The sequence below is a fragment of the Piliocolobus tephrosceles genome, chromosome 11 (genome assembly GCF_002776525.5).
Source record: "Piliocolobus tephrosceles isolate RC106 chromosome 11, ASM277652v3, whole genome shotgun sequence".
NCBI lineage: Eukaryota > Metazoa > Chordata > Mammalia > Primates > Cercopithecidae > Piliocolobus > Piliocolobus tephrosceles.
In genome coordinates, this window is record NC_045444.1 from 74,622,158 (window position 1) to 74,644,446 (window position 22,289).

At 34.6% G+C, this 22,289-nt stretch overlaps 1 protein-coding gene across 33 annotated transcripts in view; it reads left to right on the forward strand.

Moving 5' to 3' along the window:
* Positions 1–22,289, forward strand: part of GULP1 (GULP PTB domain containing engulfment adaptor 1) — a 320,008-nt gene that overhangs the window by 289,226 nt on the left and 8,493 nt on the right. For 16 of the 33 annotated variants that reach the window (XR_004229212.1, XM_023212402.2, XM_031936478.1 and 13 more), the window contains 3 exons: positions 3,150–3,266; positions 3,945–4,037; positions 17,881–18,019. Coding sequence is in view for 32 of the 33 variants with exons in the window: in XM_023212402.2 (XP_023068170.1) it covers positions 3,150–3,266; positions 3,945–4,037; positions 17,881–18,019 (349 nt within the window). In the remaining variant the exon portion in view is untranslated. Of the gene's footprint in view, positions 1–3,149; positions 3,267–3,535; positions 3,560–3,944; positions 4,038–15,947; positions 16,173–17,880; positions 18,020–22,289 lie in introns of all 33 variants that reach the window. The other 17 variants (XM_031936469.1, XM_031936461.1, XM_031936466.1 and 14 more) reach the window with 2 other exon arrangements.

Here is a 22,289-nt window from a genome sequence, read left to right on the forward strand (position 1 = left end):
TATATGATTTATAAATTTATTATGATCTGTGCATTTCATTGTATATAAATTTTACCCCCCACCCCCAAAAGTGTGATGGTTGGAGAGTCAGAAATCTGGATTTAAATTTCATTTTCTCCACTCACTAGCTTTAGGCAAGTTATACAACTTCACAAAATTGCAGTTTCATCATATGTATTGTGGGGTAATAATAATCCTTACTACAGAGCCATAATGAGAATCAAGTAAAATAATGTGTGCAGAATATTTACTAGACAGCTAAGTGCCTAATAAGGATGTTATTATAAAACGAGAACATGGTTTTTTAAAGTTATTCGTATAAATAAATGAATAATATGAGGTCAAATGTCATTAATGATGAATCAACAATGTTACCATTTAAATGATTCTTTATAATGTACAAATTAATTGTTTGAAGATAACATAATGTCTCATTAAAAGGATACATCGACACTTTGGGAGGCCAAGGCGGGTGGATCACCTGTGGACAGGAGTTTGAGACCAGCCTGGCCAACATAGTGAAACCCCGCCTCTACTAAAAATACAAAAATTAGCTGGGTGTCGTGGCACGTCCCAGCAACTCAGGAGGCTGAGACAGGAGAATTTCTTGAACCCAAAGGGTGGAGGTTGCAGTTTGACCCGAGATCGCGCCACTGCACTCTAGCCTGCGTGGCTGAGGGAGACACCATCTCAAAAAAAAAAAAAAAAAAAAAAAAAAAAGAAAAGAAAACAAGAAGGATACATCAAAATCATAATTTAGAAGGGAAACAACCGATAATTAAAAATCTACTCATCTGACAAAGGTCTAATATCTAGAATTTACAAGGAACTTAAACATATTTATAAGAAAAAAACAACCTCATCACAAAGTGGGCAAAAGATATGAAGAGACACTTCTCAAAAGAAGACATTTATGCGACCAACAAGCATATGAAAAGAAAACATCACTGATCATCAGAAAAATGCAAATCAAAACCACAATGAGATACCATCTCACACCAGTCAGAATGGTGATTATTAAAAAGTCAGGAAACAATAGATGCTGGCAAGCCTGTGGAGAAATAGAAACACTTTTACACTGTTGGTGGGAATGTAAATTAGTTCAATCATTGTGGAAGACAGGGTGGCAATTCCTCAAGGATCTAGAACTAGAACTACCATTTGACCCAGAAATCTCATTACTGGGTATGTACCCAAAGGAATACAAATCAGTCTACTATAAAGACAAATGCACACGTATGTTTATTGCAGCACTATCTCTAATAGCAAAGACTTGGAACCAACCCAAATGCCCATCAATGATAGACTGGATTAAGAAAAGGTGGTACATATATCCCATATCCCATGAAATACTATGCAGTCATAAAGAGGAATGAGATCATGTCCTTTGCAGGGACACGGATGAAGCTGGAAGCTGTCATCCTCAGCAAACTAACACAGGAACAGAAAACCGAACATCGCATGTTCTCACTCAGAAGTGGGAGTTGAACAATGAGAACATATAGACACAGAGAGGGGAACAACACACACCAGGGCCCATTAGGGGGTGGGAGGTGAGGGGAGGGAACTTGGAGGATGGGTCAATAGGTGCAGCAAACCACCATGGCACATGTATACCTGTGTAACTAACCTGCACGTTCTGCACATGTATCCCATGTTTTTTTAGAAGAAATTTTTAAAAAGAAGAAAAAAGTCTTTTTATCGTAAAATAAATAGAAACCTATTACCCAAAGATTTGAAATTAGAAACAGAAAACAAATTATTCATAATCCCACAATCTATCCGAACCACTTCTACCACTTTTTAATGTTACAAATAATCTTAATATCTAACACAACCAATTAGTTTAAGTCATTGAACATGCATACATTGATATCTGTCATTTTCATTTATTTAGTAGTTTTTATTATAGCTCATTGTCGTTTACTTTCCTTTTTTCTTTTCTTTCGTAAAACAGTATTCCTTTAAAATATTATGTACATATTTTGCACTTTTTAGTTAACTAGGTTAAATACCATATTTTTTGTCTAAGCCCTCCTTAAATAATGAACTATAAAAATTCCATTAAATGATAGAAGCTAATTAACAAAGCATGTTTTCATTTTATGTTGATCACAGCAGATAATAAATTATTAGGATTTGTAGTAAAGTTAAAGCATAGCATTTTCAATATATATTACTAGCAGTCTTGTTATCTGGAGGTCTTATGGCATAATTGTGACAACACTAAATCTGACTGATGCCTTTACCAAAAGTCTTTATAATGTTGATTAAGTAAATAAATCTCTATTTAATATAAGTCTTTACTATGTGCAAGACATTATAAATTCAGTGGAGATATGAATGGAGAAGAAATGAGCTGGTGGACATAAGATATATTTGTGGCAGTTTCTAATCAATAGATCTGAGATTGTAAGTTGTTTACAAGCCCAAATTCAGATGATATATATATATATATTTTGATCACTGGCATTGTGTTTTACCAAAATACAAATTGTTTACCATCGCTTAAAATTGGGAGCTCTCATATAAAACTTCAGACTTCTGACCTCATCTTGTATACATAAGATCTGACAGTTTCAGATTTGAATTGCTCACTTCCACCAGGCAACAATTAACTGGGACCGAGTAGCAGGTGTGCCATTTAGAGGGCATACCTCAAGTTTTCCAGAGACACCACCTGGCCAGCCTCATTCAGTTACCTGCTTAGGGTTTAACAAACCCGCCTCACAAGGAAAAGGAAATAAGTAGCTAAGCAAGAAGAGAAACTGCATTTGGCACTCTGCTTTCATTTAATAGGCACTAAATATTTGAGAAAGAGAGAAAAACTGGTAGGAAAAAATAATACAATAAAAGAGATGAGAATTTTGACAGAAAGAACTCTTGCTTACAACTTTCTCACTTCAACAGCTGTTCAGTAATGCTCACCCCAAGTCTGCTTGTTTTTTCAATGCTGTGCCTGGGTAGGCATTGAGTTATATTAGCATACTACCTTGCTCATTTACTACATCTCTACTACAAACTGTTGCCCTTTTGAAGTACCTCTTGTGAATGTTTTGCAGTAAGTGCTTATATGAATGTTGTTTTCTCGATTCAAAAAAAGTTTGACATATTATTAAAATGCAAATCATTGTTTGATTTTTACACAGGCTGAAGAGATCACTTTAACAATTGGCCAAGCATTTGACCTGGCATACAGGAAATTTCTAGAATCAGGAGGAAAAGATGTTGAAACAAGAAAACAGATCGCAGGGTTACAAAAAAGAGTGAGTAAACTAAGCTTGTTGTTTTACATTTGTGTGATGTAAGTACAGGGAAACTTGCATATCATCAAACAAATTTAGAAGACCTGCCATTAAATTTCCCCCACACTGACTGACTGGAACTGCTTTCACTATGTTCCCATAATTTTTCATTCCTGATCCCCTGCATAGCTTTTTTTTTTTTTTTTAACTATTTTATATTGAATTCCCACAAGAACTTAGTGTTCTCATGTGACTTTGCTTCACTTCCTGATGCTTCTCATGGGGATCAGAGCAGCAGAAGCAGCAGATGCTGGGTAAGTGGTTTTTCATGCAGATCAGATTCCTTGGTAATTAAATTATGCCTTTCTCCACTCTTCAAAATCATCATAAGCAAGTTTCACTGTCTTGTGGTTATATTCCAAGATTATGGGTATAGTTTGCACAGTCCAACAAGAAAACACAATGTTGAGATACTAGGAACATAAAATTTGCACACACATACAAATATATTATAAATTTAAGTCTTTCAATGATCTGAAATCCTCCAACATTTCCCAAACTTTATCAAACCGTTTTCTCCCCATGCACAACAAAGTACATTAAGGTTTTGCATAATATAAATTCCTACTCATAACTGTAGCCGGTATATTCCAAGAAAAAAAAAAACAGAAAGTTATTCAATAATCATTTTCTTTTTAGATCCAAGACTTAGAAACAGAAAATATGGAACTTAAAAATAAAGTACAAGATTTGGAAAACCAACTAAGAATAACTCAAGTATCAACATCTCCAGTGAGTATATTGAATATGTGTATGTTTTCCTTAGAAACAAGATTTTGTGGTGATGAAACATCTCTGTATCACTAGTTCTGCAATATTTCATATAATACTTTGGGATCAGTAATTTCAAAGTAAACATGCATAGAGATGAAGGCTGCTAAGCAGTTTAATTTAAAACTTAAAATTACCTAGTTAGTTCAAAATTCAACCCTCGACTTAGTCTTAAGTTTTATTAAATAATATAATTTTTTTTCTTTGTGGCATATTCTTCTTTCATTTCTATTAATTACTATTTGCTGAGTTAGATTTAATGACTTATGCCAGTCTCCCCTTGAAGTGCTCAACTTCATTATAGGAATTCAGCTGTGAGCAAGACTGAACCTGGTTTCTTATATTATATGGTAAGGGTTTCCCACTGAGAGTGAGGCAATTGTATTTCAAACATTAAAATGAGTGGTATTCTCTGCAGACAAAACTCAAGTCCTTGTAGTTAAAATATTTATGTCTGATTTGTCACAGTTTTGAAATCCTTTTCCCAATACCATGTACGATATCATTATTACGTGATTTTTGGCAAAGGGAATTTATTGGAGGGAGGTGGAATTTAAAACAATATTTTTTTCTAGGCAAATATATTCAGGAGAAGATGATTTTTGGTTTGAGTCATCTGTACTACTGATATTCTCTTTTAAAGTGTATTTATTATTCTTCATTTAAAAAATTTAATATCTAAGCCAAGCACAGTGGCTTATATCTGTAATCCCAACATTTTGGGAGGTCAAGGCAGGCAGATCATTTGAGCACAGGGGTTCAAGACGAGTCTGGCAACATGGTGAAACCTTGTCTCTACAAAAAATACAAAAAATTATCCAGGCATGTTGGCACACCCCTGTAGTCTCAGCCACTGGGGAGGCTGAGGTGAAAGGATGGCCTGAGCCCAGAGGTCATGGCTACAGTGATCTATGATAGCACCACCCCACTCCAGCCTGGGTGACAGAGAAAGAAGCTGTTTCAAAAAAAAAATCATATCTAACTTATAACATAAACATGAACTGAAAAAAGAAATTTGTTGCAAAATTTTTTATGGAAGCTTACTGTGCTTCAATGAAAATGTTCATGTTTTAATATCTAATACTAGAATCGTTCACAAGGTCATCACTATGAATAAGAATGTTTCTATAGAAGTTTCATTTTGGGTTTCAAACTTGGCACACTCTGGAAATGGGTCAAAAAATGATCTTTCCTGTAAACTCACATTTTTCCACCTCCCATATGAAAGTGAGCATTTCCATTGCTTGGCTTGTGGGTTTTGTGTTTTGTGCCAGTAGGGCTGCTATGGCCTTGATGAGAGAGGTTGGGACTGAGGTACTGACATCTGTGCTGGAGCATCCTCTTCAGGTTCTGGTTTTATTCTGATATTCCTTCTTATTTTTTCTTGTCACTGTTTGCTGCTCACCAGGATTATGATTTTTTTCTCGCCTCTCTAACTGCAAGGGACAGAACATCAGCTGAAATTTGTTATTCAACCTTCCATCCCAAGATGAAACACACATCCTCTTGGTCTTGTTGAAAATCATATTATAAGCCATGTTGTGAAATATACTAGGAGAATAAAAATAAATATACTTCATTTATATGAAGGGGAAGTAACTTTTTCAAGGAGTTTTGATAACGTAGTTGTTTCTGGAATTCATCACATATGAAGAGTAGCGTTGCTTTCATTTTTGTGTTGACAAAGGAGTAAAGTAAGCTCCATCAGCTTTTTGGATCCAAACCCAAAACTGGTCATTGTGTATCCTCTTTACCTGAGGAAGAACATTTGAGAAGAGCAAAGAGGTTTCAAACATATTAATCAAACTGCATCCTACCTTTTTTATCCTCCCAAAGCAGACACTGCTCTGAGAAGAAGGTGGGTCAGGATTTGGATTATGAATGTGCATTGTTGATTTCATAGTAATCAACTCAGTTGATTACTGAGTCAGCTTCAGAAGTGACAAAGGACAGGAGGAATGACAAGATGACCCTTGCTTCGGTGTCTTTGACCATTTGGCTGAAATAGCTATTTCAAGTGGAAAGCATGCAAGTTGGTATATGAAGGAAACATAACATGTTCATAAGCATAATTCATTTATTTAGCAATTCTCACTAGTAGAGCCAGTTATATATAAAAAGTAAAAATATTGAAAAGGCCATGTTTTAAAATGAATTAGCCCTCCCAAGGTTACATCATGTAATAATTATTTTAGGCATTGTATTCATCTCGGCCTGGATTTATCTAAATAAAATGCTTCAAAAACTACAACTGAGAGGTTGAATTTATAAAGAAATAACTGCTTCTAAGTCACTGTCTTACGCTTAGTTCATATATGTAGAAAATTTGTTGTATCCTTGATCATTGTGGAAATGACAAATTATAACTTTGCAATCTACTTATAGTCTTTTGTCATGTAATGTCATTGTCTACACTTTTTGTTTAACTTTAAAAATTATTTGTCACATGACTTTTTAGCTCCTAAAATCTTATCATATGATTTTTTAAATTGTTGATATGCTGGAAGATGTACGTCTTCATTAAGATAGAATCTGGAGGACATTATACTAAGTGAAATAAGCCGCGCACAGAAAGACAAATATCACATGATGCCACTCATATGTGGAATCTAAAAAAGTCAAACTCATAGAAGCAGAGAGTAGAATAGTGGTTACTGGGGGCTGGGGCAGAGTTGTATAGAAAGGGTCTAGACGATGATCAAAGGATGCAAAATTTTAATTAGGAGAAGTAAGTTCAAGAGATTTCTTGTACAACATGGTGATTATAGTTAATAACAAGGTATTAGACACTTGAAAATTGCCAAAGTAGTTTTAATTGCTCTCACAACAAATATGCGAAAATAGAATTTGTTTGATTTTTAAAAGAAAGTGAACTCAAGAGCATTTTAAAATTGCTAAAATTTAAATGTAAAATTAAATGCTAAAATTTAAAATGTAAATTAATGAGATACCTAACCAATTCAAATGGTTTACAAAACGTTGTTACAGCATTTGCTAATGTGCTTCTTATTAAAAAACATTTTTGCCTTTCATTTCCGATTTTAGTTATGTAGCTATGAAATAAACTTGTAGAACACTAAGTACAGCTTATTTATTTCATATCTACTCAAATGAGGTCCCAAATTCCTGATATTAAAATAAAATAAAATTAGTTACCTGCAGTTATTTTTGAAAATTTATTAATGATTCAGATTATTGAATTTGAAAAACAGACAATGCAAATGGCAAATAATAAAATGTAAATTTATAATATCTTATTTAACAGCTTACCATGTGCCTGCAATAAAGAAATTTCTGTTAAGTTAGAAATGTTTTACATCTGTTCTTTCTTATGAAATTTGAACATCAGTTTTACAGGACACACAGCAGGAACACAAAGTACCTCACAGAGTGCCCCCACGGCTAGCAAAGTAAATGCTTAATGAGTTTATAACCCTGGAAATAAGACTCTGTGGGTTTTATGTGTTTGTTTTGAGCTCAGAGGACTGAGGATTAGAGTACTCCAAAATGACTAAAGTTCTCATCAGTTTGTTCAAAGGATTAGAGGCAGTGATCGATACATTATTAAAGAAGCATTGAAGTGAATTATGAATCCCGTTATGCATATTGAATTACAACATAGGTGTGTATGGTGTATGCAATTAATTTGGAATCTGATGAGTTTTTAGTAATGAGAGGAGCCCCTCACACAGAAAACTCTTCACAACTAACCAGCCCAAGACAGATCTTGATCCCACTGGAAGCCAAATTTTTCAAGTCACAGAAAGGTGACACTTTTATCAAAAAACTCTAATTCAGGTATAGTTCTTTATAAATTATTTAATGCTATAATTTGGCTCATAAAAATATAACTTTAAGCACAATAATGTTCTGAAATATCTGGATATGCTGGCCTAACAAATATAGTTCACACTAAACAATTGCTAGTCAAATAAAATCCATCTTTTATCTTAGCTTTAATATAATCTCTTTGGGGAAAGGGAAAGAAAAAAGTAGGAATGGAATTTTGGGAGTTGTGGAATTAAAAGTAATGTGAAAATAACAATAATGTAAATTAATATTATAGATGTTATTTTCTTATCAGTTTGTGATGAAGTAGAAGATAAAGTCAGATATGGCAAGCAACGGAAACATTCTTGATAAAATTTGATTAGGCCAGGCATGGTGGCTCACGCCTATAATCGCAGCACTTAGGGAGGCAGAGGTGGGCTGATAGCTTGAGTCTAGGAATTGGAGACCAGCCTAGGCAACATGGCAAAACCCTATTTCTGCCAAAAATACAAAAATTAGCTGGGCGTGGTGGTGCATGCCTGTAGTCTCAGCTACTTGGGAGGTAGAGGTGGAAAGATTGCTTGAGCCTAGGAGTTGGAGGCTGTGGTAAGCCTGGGAGATCAAGGTTGCAATCATCCACGATCATGCCACTATATTCCAGCCTGGGTTACAGAGTAAGACCCTGTCTCAAAAACAAACAAACAAATAACAACAACAAAGCTTGATTAGATAACTAAAAAATGACAAGCCATCTTCTCTAACAAGAGGTCCAAAGTTAAAGTTGAATTTCCGTAATACAAGACAATGATTCAAATGTACCAAATCTCCTAATAATATATTACAGTCTTATTGATGTTGATATCCTTATTCTGTGTTAAATCATAAATTTAAAATGTGAGGCCCAAAGCAGTAGAATGATCTACATGGACACCTTTGTACTTTAAAGAGTCTCTGTTTAGGTGAGAACATAGGGGCATGCATGTTTCTACTTTCCTCAGAGACGCCCTAAGGGAAGGTTGTTATTTCTTAGAAAGTTTGTCAGTCACTTATATGTTATATACATGAACATGAATTGGTCATACTGATGGATTTTGAATTCCAAACTAAGTAATTTTAGGTTGAAACCTTGAATAAAAATATTCAAGACTTCTAAAATGTTCCCTCAAAGTTTTATGGTGTACATTTTAGTTTTGGTTTTGGTCTTCCTAGTCCCACTGCTTCATCACTGGGATTTTGAAATCGTTCTTAATAGCAGACTGTACGTTACAATGCATATCACTTTGATTGTCATTTTATTTCACTTGTTGATTGTATACATTTGATACAGTTGTGATCTGCTATGAAATATTATAAAATGTGTACTGAAGATCTAATATTTCCATACATCTAGGCTCTTTGGTTTTCACAGTTTATGTATTTCAGATGTTAAAGGGTTTGCATTCCGTGGGGGAAAGAAAGAAAGGTTGGTAATAAATACATAAATATTTCAATAAATAAATGTAACCATTTAGATATTGTATATGCTATGAATAAAACAAAATAGAGCAGAATAGAAGAGAATGATTGAGAATGTTGTTTAGAGAAAGTGACCAGGGAAGCAAGCCCCTTCAAAGAAGGTAGCACTTGAATTGCAATCTGAATGATAAAATGTTAACAAATGCAACAGACTGAAAACAATAACAAGAACTTTGCAGCTGCAGTGTAGTGACTGAAAGCCAAAACAATTGGAGAGGACATTGAAGACAGACTCAGAGTCTAGGTTTGATAAGTCTTCATAGGCAATGGCAAAGGATTAGTATTTTTTTTTTTTAATGCAATGATATGTCACTTGAAGGTTTTAAATGGAATTTGTGGATCATCTGGCTGCTATATGCAGCATGGACTGTAAAGAGGCCAAAGTGATGTCCCAGAAATAGACATTTCAGTAGTCTAGGAGGAGGGTAAATTAGACTATAATTCTACCTGTAGAGGTTATGAGCAGAGCTTGATTTTTGACACATTTTGAAGGTAGAGCTTGCAAAATTTACTAGTGGATTTGTTGAGGGCAGTATACGCACACACACACACAAAAGGAGCAGGAGTGTCCCTTCAGGTTTTCTCCTTAACATGTGGGAAATGATGCCATTTTCTGAAACAGACATGACTTAGGGGGAGTGAGTGATAAAGAATCAATATTTCACTTTTGCCTACGTTATTTCTGCCAACTAGACAACCAATTGGAAATGCTTATTAGGTGGCTGAATATACAAATCTGGAATTCATAGAGAAGGTCTGGTCTCATGTGCTTGAGTGAAAAAAAAGTTTGTCCTTTTTTATTGTAATTGTTTATTGTTTAGTTAATATGCCCAATATAAATTTGGTCACTGTGAGCTTATGTAATTAAGTTCTAGCTAAAGAAAATAATATGAGACTACTTTTTTGTTCAGTACTGAAATTAAGACATTCCTAACAAGTGTATCTTTAATATTTGCTTCCGACATTTTTCACTTAAAACCAATTCTTCATATGCATGATACATGGAGACCACTCCTATTTCTCACTTTCTCATATAAAAATTGATATGAATATATAACACTTAATGTATATAAAATATTTTCTTACTTGTTTTTAAACAGAATGCTTACATATCTTCTAAATACCACCACGATTGGGTCAATCATGAGTTCCTTTTCTATCAAATGAAATAGTCTTCAAGAGTACCTATATTACATACCTCTGTATCACACTGAAATTGTGAAAATCTTTTCCCTGGTTTTAGATATTGGATCCTTATTTTATACAGTCACTTAGATACACTGAGAAATTTCCGTTACTTGACTGTGCTGTTTGCTTTTTGCTGTGTTCCAGTGGTTTGGCAGTAGATTAGAGGTTAGGTTTTCCACCATTTGGTACTAATTATCTGGGAACAATCTGATTTCCATTTATTGCATTCATATGGCAGTGCTGCCTGTATTTATATTAGAAAAAAAGAGTTTATTCTGCCCTCATAGCCTCATAGCCTCATGAGGTGCCTGCAGAAGATTGTTTCATTGTAAGATGTGGGCATAACAAGTTCAATCAAAATGTTCCTCTTGATTCTTGTATCTGGGTACTTTCATTTTACCCTTCTGACTATAGAAGGTTTTAACCAAACCAGACTACTGCCAGGAAGCAAAGTGAGTAAAATTCTAGTCCTAGGGAATATTGGATTATATTGCTGAGTAAAACAAATGTCTTCCTTTCAATTAAACCCTTAGGTAAAATTATTTCTTTACATAATCAACTGTGTGGCCACTGATTAGACTTGATAGGACAATTATAGCCTAAAATGTATATTTCACTGTGGATAAACAGTGTATCTATTTATTTTCCTCTAGTGTTTTCTCTGCTGTTATTGAAGTGAGAATGGGCAAGAGCAGATTGTGAAAGATCTTAATTACACAACAAGCTGAATGTGAATCTTTAAACAAAGACATAAATTTTAAACATGAATTGGTTCAAGAACATTTGATGCCCACAAAAAATGATTACCATTCCACAACTTCATTTTCATAATTGTTAGTTGCACAAGATAATTCTAAAAGCATAAACCCTGTCTAACAGGAAGAAAAATATGTTCCCATTCCAGTTCTGATCATAAGTACCTGGTCAAGTCATTTAGCCTCTCCTTGTTGCAGTTTTCTGCTTTGTGCTACAATTACATCCATTTAACTTGAAAGATTCTTGTGAAAACTGTAAGACAGTAGGTCTTACAACTAACAGATCAATGTAAACCAACTGTGGACCTAGAAATCTGAAAAAACACAGACCCTGTGCTGTAAGTTGTAATCATTACTTTTAAACTTTATTTAACAACTGATATTGAAGATATGTTATAACAATTAACTTTAAAAGTATGAATCAGCATGGTAATCTAGAAAATCTAGAAACATCTGCTAGAACATTTTATGCTACCATTTTCTTTCTCCATCTTTAATGTTAATTATAATTTTCCAGGTTTTTTAACTAGAAAAAATTAATTTAATATACAAATGTAAGGGAATTTATTTCTCAATTATTTCTTAATTTAATTATAAATATAATTTTGAACTCTGCCATTTTAGTAGTTGTGATAAATTATATTTTAATCTTGACATTTTTATTTTATGTTTAAAAAGTCTTTGGATATTTGTATTGCCAGTGCAATTAACAGTGAAACATAAAATTTCGGTATAATCCTAATATTTCTATACATATTATGACAGAATTGCTTAATCTTAAAAGCAGTGTTTCTGTTATTATTGTTCAAATGTATTTAATATTTACTGATAGAATTCAAACACAATTTATGATATTTCTTCTTGTTGTCACATTTATATAAAAGTCAAGGTTGAAATATTCACCATTGCTTAAATGCACCAAGACACTACTTACTGAAAAAAAGAGCTACAAAGGGGAGGGAGAGCATTAGGACAAATACCTAATGCATGCAGGGCTTAAAACCTAGATGACGGGTTGATAGGTGCAGCAAACCACCATGGCACATGTATACCTAGGTAACAGACTTGCATGTTCTGCTCATGTATCGCAGAACTTAAAAAAAAAAAAGACAAAAGAAAAAGAGCTACAAAAGTGTAGCAAAAACAAATCTCAAACGTGGACACTCATTATTAACTTATCTGAATAACCTAACAACTTCTGTATAATTAACACATAATTTTTTTGCACAGAATTCCCCTTAGTATAATAATTCAGATTCTGTGCATGTTCCTAAAGACCAAGACACCTGGAACTACGAACCTAAAGGACTTGCTTGAACAATGGTGCCATATACTTCTGTAGGACAATCCAAAAACTTTGGTTCCTAGCCATCTGTCAGAATACTGACAGAAAGCCCAAAATAAAATTCCTCAAACTGTTTTTCTTCTAAACAATGTACTTAATTACTTAAACACATAAACATCCTCAACCAGTTAAAAATAGCAACCAAAGGAAAAAAAAAAAAAGACTGGTTCCAGAACCTTGGGACCTGAGTGCAAAATTGTCACTGTTTGTCATTTAGGTGCTAATGTCTGCACGTTCATATCCTTATTGAATAGGCCTAACCATTTAGTACAGAATCAAGAGCCAAATTTACCCATATATTTAAATGTGCTGGACTTACATTTCATCTTTATAGGGAATTAGATATAACCTCTGATTCCTTGACTTGAATTGCTTCTAGGTTGGGAATCAAAAACTCAAACTCTAGTATAGCCCAGATTATGACATTCGAGTGTGAAATGGGCATATGGTAGGAGTGGTAAATTTGAAAGCACAGGCTAACTTCAAAGACACAGCAGATATTCAATACCAGTCAACTATTTTCATGCAAGTGTGTGGGCCTACATTCTAGATTTTCTAACTTCTGGGGAAAAGTTCTGGATTTTAATATGTAATCTATTTTTATATATTAATTTATTTTTAATTTAAAATTTTTATTAATACATATTAGTTGTACATGTTTGTGGGTAGAGATGATATTTTGATACCTGCACACAATGTGTAATGATCAAGTTAGGGTCATTGCAGTATCCATCATCTCAAACATTTATCTTTTCTTTGTGTTGGGAACACCTAATTCTATACTTTAAAAGACCCATGTGATCTAAACAAAAACTGCCAAATTACTGATGACCCAAAGAAGACCTGTGAGGAATAGTTCTGGAGTCTTAAACTCTAGATACCAGAACAGTTGACATTATTAAATATCCCCGATTTACCATTTTGAAATTGAAAAAAACCTCTTGATTATAGTATATAAATACTTGATTATTTTTATATTATATACATTCTTCGTTTATGTTAAGTTTACCTCCCCAGAGGAAGTAGAACTATGAGAATACTGCAAACACCATGATAAAAATAACAGAGCACTTTCAAGTAAGGTTATTTTGACCTTCAGTTTGTTTTCAGGTACCTAGTAAAGAATTGTGCGATATATATCCTAACAAAATATAGAGTATTACCATGTATATTTTAAACTAGATAATATCAAGGACAATTTCCACTTAATATCTTATCTTTACTCAGTACAGACAGCCTTATCAATTAACAGTTTAAGTAAAAAGATGCTCTAGTATAAATTAGACAATAAATATCATTTACACTAATGTGTTACATAGGGTATTTGGGAAAAACAAAACAAAAATTTTCTCACAAAGAGCTTACAACTGTAATCTATAATTAAAAGTTGGCCACCAAGGACAGAATGATACAGTAAGTTATATCGAACAAAAATAGATTTTTAAAATTGTGTACATACACATCTCTACATAAATAGATCGAGGTGTATTACAATGAATATCAACAGAGAAATCAGCAATTATATATTTACATATGCATATTAATAGAGTGATTAATTATATAACTCAGACTAGCAGAGATTTTGCTTCCACACTGAACCTTTCCCTCAACTTAATTTCTCACTTTACATGGCTTCCTTTTTCTCTCTGCTTCCAGAAATATGTGAAGAGGGTCCTCCTAGCTTAAGGACATAACCTCAGACTTGTTGGTCCTTCACTAATTTTAATTACTACCTTTTACAACAAAGTTTATAAAAAATCAGATTTTTGTTTTCTGCCTGAATTTTTGTTAGTGGTGAAAGATCTCTGACATGTGATTTGCAGCTGAGGAATGTGGCTCCCAGCCAGAATCTTATGTGGGATCTTTCTGGCCAGAGCATAGGGAGTTACAAAGGCTTTGCCTGGCACACCTCATCACATTGTATTTAGTGGGAGAAAGGTGCCCTCATCACATTGTATTTGGTGCACAGTTTGGAGGAATTGAATCTAGTACTCAGGCCCCCTGGTCAGCCATGCTCTTGTGCATATCTACATTTATAGCCCAGGCAACTCCACTCAGGGGCCTCCTTTTAGAGGGCCTTAGGTGCCTCTCCTGAGACCACCTTATTCAAGGGACTTGGAGACCACTTTTCTCCACTATGTCTCAGTATCAGTACTTTTCTACTGCTAGCCATTCCCTTCTGCCTCCTACTGTCTCTTGTCCAAAGAAAAACCCTTAGGAACCTTTTGTGCATAAGTCCCTAAGTAATGAGACAAAAGCTCACTTCTGCAGTGATACTTCTGACTCTTGCTCAATGCCATTCCGTGGGGAAAATGGAGCATTGATGGAACAGGCACCTTCTCTCTGGCCTCTTGATTATACCATAGCAGTAAATGAATACAGACTTAATTATTACTTCCATTTTGGCTACTGTTTAATTGGCCGCTGTGACATCTGGCAGCTCATCTCTCTCCAGTTCAGCTCTTAACAGTAGCTTTCCATGCTCTAATGGAAATAGCCCCTATAAGTCATGCACATACTGATGTTCAGACCTACTACACTGCTTGCTTGTTATTTATTATCTCTCTGATTTATTTGAGATACTTGACAATCACCTCTTCCCATCCCCCTAAAAGTCTTACAGTTTGGAGCTCCTCGTGACTATAGAAAGGGCATGATGATTAGAATCAGACTGTTTTGAATTTTGAATCTGCTTTCTACCTCATATAAGAATAAGTCACAAAGAATCTGTGGACCTTAATTCCTATTGTAAGTCACAAAGAATCTGTGGAGCTTAATTCCCATGTGTTTATTGTAATAAAGACATAATATTACTACTACTGATACTTCAAAGAATGTTTTGAGGATTAAATATAAAATGTATGTTGTGAGCCCTTTTGAAAATTCTACAAAACCATAATTTTATTTAGAAGAGTTTACTCCTGCTTCTGTGACTGTTCTCTCATTACTATCCTTCCTTTTCCCATTTCATTACAGAAGCCCTCTCCAAAATAAATCTTCAGGCTTTCTTCATTTTTCTCTCCATTACCTTCCTCTTAGGTCGTGATGAATGCAATATTTTATTTAAAATATATAAAAATGTAATATTTCAGTAAAAACCATCAAATTAAGCAATGCAGAATCTAAGGACTATCACATAGGAAAATCAACTCTGTGTTTTAATTTTAGAAAAGTTATTGTGAAATGATCTTATCATCTTAACAAAACACCATTTTACAAATAAATTTCAAGTATACTTTTTCCTTTCCTCCATGCCTTTCCTCTTAGGATATTTCTCTTTCTGTCATTCCTTTACAGCTGCTGCACAATATGTCTGATCATGAGCAACACAGATTTCAGAGATGCTCATCCTCTTTCTGGCATAGTAGTGGTGATTCATCTCCCTGTCTCAATATTTCTTCCATGTCTGTCACTCCTGTCAACTCGCCTGATTCCAGACTATCACTGGGACTGTTAATACCACCACCTTCTAAATGTGGCTTTCCCAAGCCAGTCAGTGAGAGCAGCATACCAAGACCGCATGTAATTTGCTATGCAGATAATTCTTTTTTATTATCTGACTTATCTTGTTTAAATTCTGCCAAAATGTGCTATTTATAAAGTTATCAAAAATTTAGATGTATCTTGAATCAATGTGATGTAATCTGGAGCCTTTGTGTACCATTTTTGTTTTCTTTGATTACCTGATACCAGAAAGTTTCAAGTAGAGGGTGGTGACAGTGTAGAAATTTACAAAAATATAAAGTAATACAGATACTTCAAAGGATCTATCAATATCACAGTTGGGAAATTAGATCATTGGTAAAAGCAATTTCAGCAGAGTTCAGTGCAAAAAGAGCAAATCTAGATTGATAAGAGTTAAAGACAGAATGAAATAAATCTTAGGACAGAAAGTGTACTATCTCTTTCAAGGAACTTAGCCTTAAAGGAAAAAGAAAAAGAAAATAGAAGCTGGGAGATTAAAGAGGGACAGAGTAAATAAATTTTTGGTTGGTTTGTTTTGCTTTTAATGACAGCCAAGATTTTACAATTTTTGTATTGTGAAAAAGAGTAGAGATAATAGAAGTGAGAGGGGATACAGGAATGGGATAATTAGGGGAATGGTATTGCTGAGTAACAGGAAGGGGGTGAGGGGATACAATAAACAAATTGTTAAAGAAAGGAGGATGACAGCAATTTTCCTGCACGAAAAATGATGTACTGACAATTATTTTAGCTGAATAGCAAACCCATCACTCTACACACAGTAAGCCTGATTTTTTTCATCACCTGCATTATCTGTGAATCAGAAAATTAAACGTATTCTGAGAATTCTAAATTTAATATGAACCACTCAAAACAATCTCTGTCCAAGTTCTCACAGGAAAAGCAAATTTTTCATCACTATTCCCCCAAAATGGAAATTCTCTTTCTTTTATCCCTGATCAAATGAGATGGTTTTCAAAGGAGATTATACATATATACATATTGTTCCCTGTTTTACAAAGTGGTGAATGTCTAATTTTGATATTACTTCTCAGCTACATTTTCATGAGGTTTTCATTTATCTTTCCCTATATGTATTCAGTCCTGACCCATACTGTATCAGAAAACTCAATGATTTGGGCAGTACTTTGGTGACTATTAATTTAGTTTTTATAAGATAGCTATTTATTACAGAAAACTTGATGAAATCTTTCAAGAATAAAATGTACTGCAATGTTGGTTGCCACTGTTGTTATAAATACAAACTAAAATATATTCTACTTTTGAGAATGCAAAAAAATCAATTTCATTTGAATGTTTATATTTAAGAAGGCAAGTCACTTATGTCTAATTTTTCCTGTTTGAAATGTTATCTTATGCAGAGTATCTTACTGAATTCATATTTTTATATGAATAGTTTCTACTATATCTAATTCTCTGTTAGAAGTAGCAATCATTTCGATATATCCAAAAAATTCACTGTATCTTTTATATTCATCTGGAATAATATTGTTATCATTTTGCCATCATCTTTGAGAGTATTTTTGCAGAAATGTCCTGTTGCTTTCTTCTAAATGAGCATTTATCATAATTAGTGGAACCACATGAAATTGCAAATACTTAACTATTTTCGGTGTACAAAATGGCAAATTCTTATGATTCAACTGAATTTGCTGTTTACCTATATTTTATATGCATGTGAAATATTTAGCGTTACAATGTGTCTATATGAAATACTACCCTAATTCATTTATTTTCATTGCAGGCAGGCAGTATGACACCTAAGTCGCCCTCCACTGACATCTTTGATATGATTCCATTTTCTCCAATATCGCACCAGTCTTCAATGCCTACTCGCAATGGCACACAGCCACCTCCAGTACCTAGTAGATCTACTGAGATTAGTAAGCTTTCTCAACAAATCAGTGTTTCTTATTATAGTTGTGTACATTTTAAATATGTAATTAAAACTTTGTGGGAAATTACATATCTTAATAACTTTACTTACAATTTCAATTATTGAAGTATTATTTTTATTTATGTATAAATTTCCATTAATTCTATTTTACTTTATAATTCAGACTGCACTACTAATGACATCTCTACTTGAAACTTTTACCCATTGTTTGAACAATTATGTTTTGGTGTATTACTTTATAATAGAAAATATTTAATTATATATCATTGTTTTGGGTTATATTTTTAATATTTTACTTTAGTTATTAAAAACAACTGGTGGTAATTTTATTAATCATTTTTTACATGTTTAATAGAGCTAGTTAAAATATGTTTGTTCATAGGGCTTATGGACTTTTTTGGTTAAAAAATATATGAATTATATGAATGTCATGATTTATTAACCTTTTGTAAGGGTTCTTTCCTATCTACAATGCTATAAATTCATTGCTTTTCTGTTTTATCTTTTATATATCTGGAAGGAACATTAAAGTCTATTTTTGATTAATTAGAAAACACCTAACAGATGCTCATTTTCAATATTTTGTCTGTAATACATATCCATCTTTGCCTTGTGACAGAAACTGAAAGCATAATTCTCAATGGTCATGAATCAGTCACTATGTCTAAAAGGAAACTAAAGAAAAGAGGGTTTTACACATTCTGCTTGATTGCATTCTCTCTAGCTTATATTAAGTCATTGTGAATATAACTCTGAAGTTTTAGCTTAAGACTTTAATACATGGCAGGGCCCATATTATATTCATTTCCCCTAAGGAACTTAAAATACATTGCTCATGTTAGGTATTCAATTTATTTTAGAGGACTAATTTGTAAATACAAGGTAATAACACTAGTGTATTAGTCAGTTTTCACACTGCTATACAGTTGCTACTTAGACTGAGTAATTTATAGGCGGAAGAGTACAGTTCTGCATGGATGGAGATGCCTCAGGAAACTCAACGTCATGGCAGAAGATAAAGGAGAAACAAGGTACATCTTATATGGCAGCAGAAGAGACTGTGTGCGCAGGAGAAACTGCCACTTTTAAACCATCAGATGTCGTCAGAACTCCCTCTCTATCATGAGAACAGTAGGGGGGAAACTTCCCACATGATCCAATCATCTCCCACCAGGCCCCTTCCTCAACATGTGTGGATTACAATTTGAGATGAGATTTGGGTGGGGACACAGACCCAAACCATATCATTCCACTCCTTGCCCCTCCCAAATTTCATGACTTTTCACATTTCAAAACCAATCATACCTTTGCAACAATCTCTCAAAGTCTTAACTTATTCCAGCATTAATCCAAAAGTCCAAGTCCAAAGATTCATCTGAGGCAAGGCAAGTCTCTTCCACCAATGAGCCTGTAAAATAAAAAACAAGTTAGTTACTTGCAAAATACAATGAGGATACAGGCATTGGGTAAATGTTTCCATTCTAAATTGGAGAAATTGGCAAAACGAAGGAGCCACAGGCCCCATGCAAGTTTGAAACCCAGTGGGGCAGTCATTAAATCTTAAAACTCCAAAATTATCTCATTTTACTCCATGTGTCACATCCAGGGCACGCTAATGCAAGGGATGGGACCCAAGGCCTTGGGCAGCTCCACCTCTGTGACTTTGCAGGGTACAGCCCCCATGGCTGTTTTAACAGGCTGACATTGAGTGCCAGGCACACAGTGAAAGCTGTTGGTGGATCTACCATTCTGGGGTCTGAAAGACGGTGGCCCTCTTCTCACAGCTCCGCTAGACAGTGCCCTAGTGGGGACTCTATGTGAAGGCTTTAACCCTATATTTCTCCTCTGCATTGCCCTAGTAGAGATTCTCCATGAGGGCTCTGCTCCTGCCACAGACTTCTGCCTGAACATCCAGGCATTTCCATACATCCTCTGAAATCTAGGCAGAGGCTCCCAAAGCTCAACTCTTGTCTTCTATGCACCTGCAGACCCAACACCACATGGAAGCCACCAAGGCTTAAGGTTTTTACCCATGAAGCAATGGCTTGAGCTGTATCTTGGCCCCTTTTAGCCACAGCTAGAGCTGGAGTGGCTGGGATGCAGGATACCGAGTCCTGAGGCTGCACAGAGCAGCAGGGCCCTGGGCCTGGCCCGTGAAACAATTTTTTCCTCTTAGGCCTCTGGACCTTTGATGGGAGGGGCTGCTGCAGATGTCTGATATGTGCTGATGACATCTTCCCCATTGTCTTGGCTATTAACATTCAGCTCCTTTTTATTTATGCTAATTTCTGCAGCAGGCTTGAATTTCTCCTTAGAAAGTGGGTTTTCTTTTTCTACCACATAGTCAGGCTGCATATCTTCCAAACTTGTATGCTTTGCTTCCCTTTTAAACATAAGTTCCAATTTCATATTATCTCTTTGTGAATGCATATGACTATATGCTTTTAGAAAAAGCCAGGTCACATCTTGAATGCTTTGCTGCTTAGAAATTTCTTCTGCCAGATACCCTAAATCATCTCTCTCAAGTTCAAAGTTCCACAGATCTCTAGGGCAAGGGTAAAACACTGCCAGTCTCTTTGCTGAAGCGTAACAAGAGTGCTGCAGTAACACCTTGATAGATTTTTAAATGTCTACATATTCCTGAGTATCAAAGTTTAATAAATATAGACAGAGAAATAGAGATTATATAGACATAATCTATATAAGTGAGTCCCTCCAAGTCACTTCTTGTCATTTTGTTTACTAAATTTTTTTCTTCCTTTTACAATGGGATGGGTTTGAAGCGGAACCTTTTGACCAAATCTTCCCTTTCATTAATTCATTTTTTAACAAACACCTACTAGGTGAAAAGCATTATTCAGTATGCTTATGGTGTAGTGGAAACCAGGACATTTCTCTGAAGAAAGGATCCTCTGAAAGCTAAATTTCAATTGATTGCCTGAGCAACACTAAACTGAAGAAAATAAATAACAGTAATTGTAATACTCATCAGTTATATATAAGGTAACAATAAATTCCCATTTTATTAGGATAGCCCTGGCTTATAGATTTTTACCCAATGTAACTATTGAAAATGCTCCTTTTACTTTTAAAAGTATCTACATTTGGATGAAAAATTATATGTTCCCCTTATTTATACAATACCTGCAAGTACAAGGAGCTTGTAAAAATTTCACATTTATTAACTTATTTAATACAAGAATCTGGGGAAAAAAACACAAAGACTGGAAAAGTAAGACTCCTTCACAATGAGAATCACAGAGTGATTTTAGAGGATATGGCAGAAATCAAGTAGCACAAATATTATTTCTTACATGGCATTGAATTTAGAGAATGTAAAGTTCTCTGCAAAATGAAGGTATGAATATGTTATAAATACCCATTTTCGTATATAATTTAATGTTTTTCCAATTAAGGATACATTTGAATTGATTCAGAGGAAAGAAATTCCTTAAGAATGTTTTATTTTAAAAATCCCGTAATAGGCCCAAATCTATCAATTACAAACATCAATTTCGACTTTGATACTTCTTTAGTGATAAAAAAAAGTAGTGCATACTTTAGAACATATGTACAGAAAGCTTTTTTGACACTGCATCCCTGCTGCTTTTAAAAAAGAAATGTATTTCTGGGATAGGAGGCATTTTTAAAGAAACTATCTCATTGTGACTATCTAGAAAGGTGATATTTCATACTAGATGAGACAATGTGCTTTAAAATTTTCTCTGGATCAAAGGGGAGATAAGAGTACATGAACTTTGAGTAGAGCTACTTACAAGTCTACTTAGTCCTACATATTGCTTAACTGTTGTGTTGCAAGGCATCAATCAATGGAATTAGGGTAGCCTCAATGAGTAGCGCATTAATTTTAGCAAATTTAAATTGCTTCAATAAAATATAGGTGTTGTAACATATTAATTATCAGCTCAGGTGAATTTGATATTAAGAAATCTTCATTAAAAACACAGAGCCGGGCGCGGTGGCTCAAGCCTGTAATCCCAGCACTTTGGGAGGCCGAGACGGGCAGATCACGAGGTCAGGAAATCGAGACCATCCTGGCTAACACGGTGAAACCCCGTCTCTACTAAAAATACAAAAACTAGCCGGGCGACGTGGCGGGCACCTGTAGTCCCAGCTACTCGGGAGGCTGAGGCAGGAGAATGGTGTCAACCCGGGAGGCGGAGCTTGCAGTGAGCTGAGATCCGGCCACTGCACTCCAGTCCCGGCGACAGAGCGAGACTCCGCCTCAAAAAAAA